At 40.5% G+C, this 4,809-nt stretch overlaps 1 protein-coding gene across 1 annotated transcript in view; it reads left to right on the plus strand.

The window, feature by feature from the left end:
- Nucleotides 1-4,514, plus strand: part of LOC109313271 (activin receptor type-1-like) — a 63,489-nt gene extending 58,975 nt beyond the window's left edge. The window contains exons 9-10 of the mRNA XM_019539765.1: nucleotides 413-543; nucleotides 3,317-4,514. Coding sequence (XP_019395310.1) covers nucleotides 413-543; nucleotides 3,317-3,451 — 266 coding nt within the window. The 3' untranslated portion in view covers nucleotides 3,452-4,514. The remainder of the gene's footprint in view (nucleotides 1-412; nucleotides 544-3,316) is intronic.
- The last annotated feature ends 295 nt before the right edge of the window (nucleotides 4,515-4,809 follow it).

Here is a 4,809-nt window from a genome sequence, read left to right on the forward strand (position 1 = left end):
CTTGCTGGGGTCATTTGACCCCAGTATTCTTTCCTGCCATGGCAGGGGGTCGGACTAGATGATCTGCTCAGGTCCCTTCTGACCCTACAAACTATGAAACTATGAAACTGTGATTAACACTAATTGAAATACATTGTTTTTAATAGGTTTGCAAACCAGTCCTAATTCTTTTAAATAGTTTGGGAACATTTTCAGCAAAATGATCATTCGTGCTAAAGTTTTTTTCAACTACCCTTTTGAATTTGAGTGCTGTAGTTCACACATTAATATAACTTAAGTTAGTTGTTCATGTTAGTAAAAACTATATACACCTAGTTTAATAGTCCAAATATTTTCAGACACTGTTGGATGTTATGGTGGTTAGGACAAATAAGAAAACAGGCTGCCATTTAAGTTGTTATTTTGTCTTTAGGAATTGTAGAAGAATATAAACCACCATTTTATGATCTTGTTCCAAGTGATCCTAGTTTTGAAGATATGAGGAAAGTAGTCTGTATAGAACAGCAAAGACCAAGTATCCCCAACAGATGGTTTTCAGATCCAGTAAGTATTTTAAAAATAACCTTTTTGTCCTATTTTCTAAAATATTTTACTGACATTTAGGCCTGTAAATATATATGATGCTGTAGAAAATCCAGCCTGGCTCTCTGTGCAGGTGTTTCCTTTCCAGTCTTTTTACTCTTACATCTGATTTGCTGTGTCTTTTCCAACAATCCATGAAGTTGCTATTCTTTTAGGTTTGTCAGGTTGGGTGAAGAAGTTTCATGTCTGCATAGTGATCCCTGCAGTCTGTTCATAGCTGCATTATCCCTTGTCCGTCTAAAAGAATGATAGAGCAGAATATTGTGCATAGGGCTGACTTTAAGAACAATACAAAGCAAAACAAAATTAAAAAGTTTTAGCTCTTTTTAATCAATTCCTAGCACCCATAACACGTCAAGCAATGTATAAGAATGTTATTTATTAGAAGTGGTCTTATGCATATAATAAAGGGCGCACTAATAAAGATTTTTTGGGCCAGTACCTGATTATTGACCATCCATATTGGCCAATACTGATCCAATTGCTGATATGCAGCCTGGCAGCTTGGAGAGCTGCATCTGGCTGGTAAGTCTGTTGAGGGAAAAGGGTATGGAGGAGGGAAAGGGTGTTGGAGGGGGTGGAGCAGATTGAGGCCCCTGTGGTGAGGGAGGGAGTGGGGCAGGAGCAGGTGCTGCCCAGCCAGGGTGGGGTGGGGCACGGGACAGAGCTGGTGGTGTCCTGTGAGTGGGGAGGGGGGAAGCAGCTCCCATTGCACGCCCCCACAGGGGAGCCACGGGGGGCATGTGCCCCCCCAATCTGTGCACAGGGTGAGGGCAGGCTGCCCACTGCATACTCAGGGCCAGGGCTGCACCAGGCTTTTCCCAGCAGCTGTGCTTAGGGTGGGTGGTGGCATCGCTGGGAGGAAGGACTATGGGGGGCTAGAGGCACCCCAAAATTTGCTGTAGGTCCCCCCCATAGCTCCTAGTGCCCTGCCCTAGTGCAACCCTGGCCTTGAGCATGCAGTGGCATCCCACCTTCAGCCCATACATAGATCTGGGGGTGGGGGAGAGGGACACATGCCCTCCATGCTTCCCCCAGGGAGTGCATGCAGTAGAAGTATGTTAATTTGTAAATTGTAGCAAGATGGGGGGGTTGGTGGGAGCCCCTCCCCGCATCTGCTGGACAAGCCACCAGCTCTGTCCTGTGCCCTGCCCCACCCTAGCTGAGCAGCCGCAGCCCCACTCCTTCCCTCACCAGAGGGGCCTTGATCTCCCCCCCACCTCAAGTCTCTTACCTCCCTCTCTCCCCCTCACAGACTAACAGTCCAGACGCTGCTCTCCAATCAGTGGGACTGCACTTCTGGCCCTATGCATGCTGCCACTGTGCACATGCACGTGGCATTTATCAGAGACATTATCGGCTACATCAGCCAAAAAAAGCCAGTCACTAATAATGTCACTTTTCCTTTTATTGTTGCCGATACGATATGGACAGATGAAATTTTAGTTATGTCCTCTTTCCTTTCTGTGAATCTTTAGCACTGGCCAGAATCCTTGACAGATCTCCAGTGCTGGCAGGCTCTTTCAGAAGGATTCAGGTGACTTGAAAAATCAGACTTAATGTGATCGTAGTTATCTTCTGTCTTCATAAGTGTTCTCCAGATAGACTTAAAAATTGCTGCGATTGGAGGAAGATGACATGGTGGTTGAAATGCTGTTTCTTGCTAGTTCTTTGTCTCCACAGGTACTTTTGCTACAGCAACAGCAGGACAATTTGTGGGAAAGGACTGAGTAAATAGCAGTTTTAAATTCTGTTCTGTTGCCCTGAATTGCCTTTCTCAGGATTGTCGCTGCTTGCTAGCTGCCTATATGGGACATCTGCAAAACTAATGTTTTTAGAGGAAAGAGTTACTAGCTAATATGTATACTTTAATTAAAATCATAAAAAGTAGGGCTGGAAGAGACACCTAAAGGTCATCTATCTACTCTAGCTCCATGCTTGAGGCAGGATAGTCTCTGTCCAAACCAATTAATACAGGTCCTGGTCTAACCTATTCTTAAAACTACACAATGAGCCCTGTTGCACAACTAAGGTATATTGCCCAAAGACAACACAAGCACTCTAACCTGCCACAGGCAAGGAAGGGAGACAATGATGGTCAGTGTCATGCTGCTGCAAGAGCTGATAAAATTTACTAGAGAGTTGTAAGGAAGAGGGCCATACCTGCTCCCTCCCCTAATATGGAGGAAAGCCACCCCCCTCAGCCCCTAATCTATACCAATCTGACCATGGGGTAAAATAGTATCTTCTTTACTGAACCACCGTGATCCTCTGCTACAGATTAGATTTAGAGAGGAACTGGTGGGAGGGGAGTAGCAAATTGAGGCTTCAGTCATCTAAGCCCCGATGCTAAGGGATTTGTGCATACCCTATACATGAGCTTTCACTTGAATGGATTGAAATGGGTTCTGTGGTTGACGGCAGACCATGCAGTATGCATGTAAACAGGCCATCTCATGAAGACAACAAGTTATTGATAAATGATCTTTCTTTTCCTATTAAATTTCCTATGTAACTTTTGTTACTGTGTATCTGAACTGTAAACAAAATACATGAGATAACACTGGATTGTAAGTTGTGTACATACAATTACAGAAGATAATGAATAATTTTGAGTTGAGAGTCATGTATATTGGAAATAATATATGTAATCAACGAAATTACTTTTCTAAAAGTCATCTTCAACTGTAGTACAAAAGCATTGTAATCAAATAACCATTGTATTTTATTTTAGACTCTAACCGCTCTTGCAAAATTAATGAAGGAATGTTGGTATCAGAATCCCTCAGCACGACTTACAGCTTTACGCATCAAAAAGACTTTAGGAAAAGTCAACAATTCACAAGAAAAAGTAAAAGAAGATTACTAGTAGACTTATTTTATATATGAATTTATCAGAGAACAGATGACTGAAATCTGCTGGACAGGATACATAAAAAGATCATACATCATGATGAGAGTACCCTTATCCCATGCAACAGTTATGCACTGACTACTTTAAATGTACTTTATATCTCTGTTCTGGCATTTTCACTGGGAAGTTTAATACCGCTAATGTTTTTATAAGAAACACTAATGCTAATTAATACATTTGTTTAATATTTTGTGCATATTTTAGATTTAATTTTTATGATTTATCATGCTGTTATTCTAAATCACAGTTCATAAAGAGGGAAAGGAAAGTAGACAAAGTGGGATTTTTAATTGCCTGTGCAGTTTTTAAAATGTATGTTTGAGGTTCTATTAGTCCATTCATTTGTGAAAAGATATGTGTGAACCAATACAAAAGCTCCAAAGTCTACTATAATATTCAAATCCAGTGATTTCAGTGGCTGAAATATAAGCAGCCTTAAAGCTGAGAAATCACTTTTTAAAATATGGTGATAAAAATAGATATCATTAAAGCATTCAGATACTTTAAAAGGCCAAGTACCAGGATATGTGTCTTTTAGTATGGGATATGTGCATTATTTTCCTAAAATGGAGTGGGTATCAGGCTGAAGTACTTTTCCCCCCATGATTGATCTTAACCTTTTGGCCAACTGATAGAATGAGGGCAAAGGCCAAACTGACCTCCTCTGTTAAAATTCAATTGCGCTTGAATTTCAGTTGAAAAGCAATCAGGTAGATTATGTACATATATATAAATGAGCAAGCATTGATTGCTCCATTTAACTCATAAATGAAGGAAATACCATTTAATTTATTAATTTTTTTACCATTAGTATGGGACAAGCACTTCTGAACAAATTCACCTCCATGTTTTCTTTTTCAGATGGTAGGTACTCTTATCTGCTGATTACTGTGGTATTTCTGGCATGATATTATTTGTGGTTTTTATCATATTTTTAAAATATTGGAGCAGGGGTCCTCAAACTTTTAAAATCAAAGGAACACCTCAGAAAATGCCAGCTCTTGGTTTCAGTTATTTCAGGCAAAATAATACAGCAATTTTTCTGTTGCAAAGAACTTAGAAAGATTACAACAGGCCAGAATGCTTTTAATGCTATGGATTTCAATTTGAAATTTCTGAATTTATCTTGTGAATCATTTTTGGAGTTATAATATTGTATGGCATCCATGGCATACTTGAATTTATCTTGAAGCACTCCCTGGGTGCTGCTTCAACCTGATCGAAAATCACTGTATTAGAGCAACCTGAGATCAGCTCTTAAAGGGACATTGAGCTATATCCAAAATAGGACTTGGGAGCCTGTCCACTAGAGT

The sequence above is a fragment of the Crocodylus porosus genome, unplaced genomic scaffold (assembly GCF_001723895.1).
Source record: "Crocodylus porosus isolate Cpor-Errol unplaced genomic scaffold, CroPor_comp1, whole genome shotgun sequence".
In the NCBI taxonomy this organism is placed as follows: Eukaryota; Metazoa; Chordata; order Crocodylia; family Crocodylidae; genus Crocodylus; species Crocodylus porosus.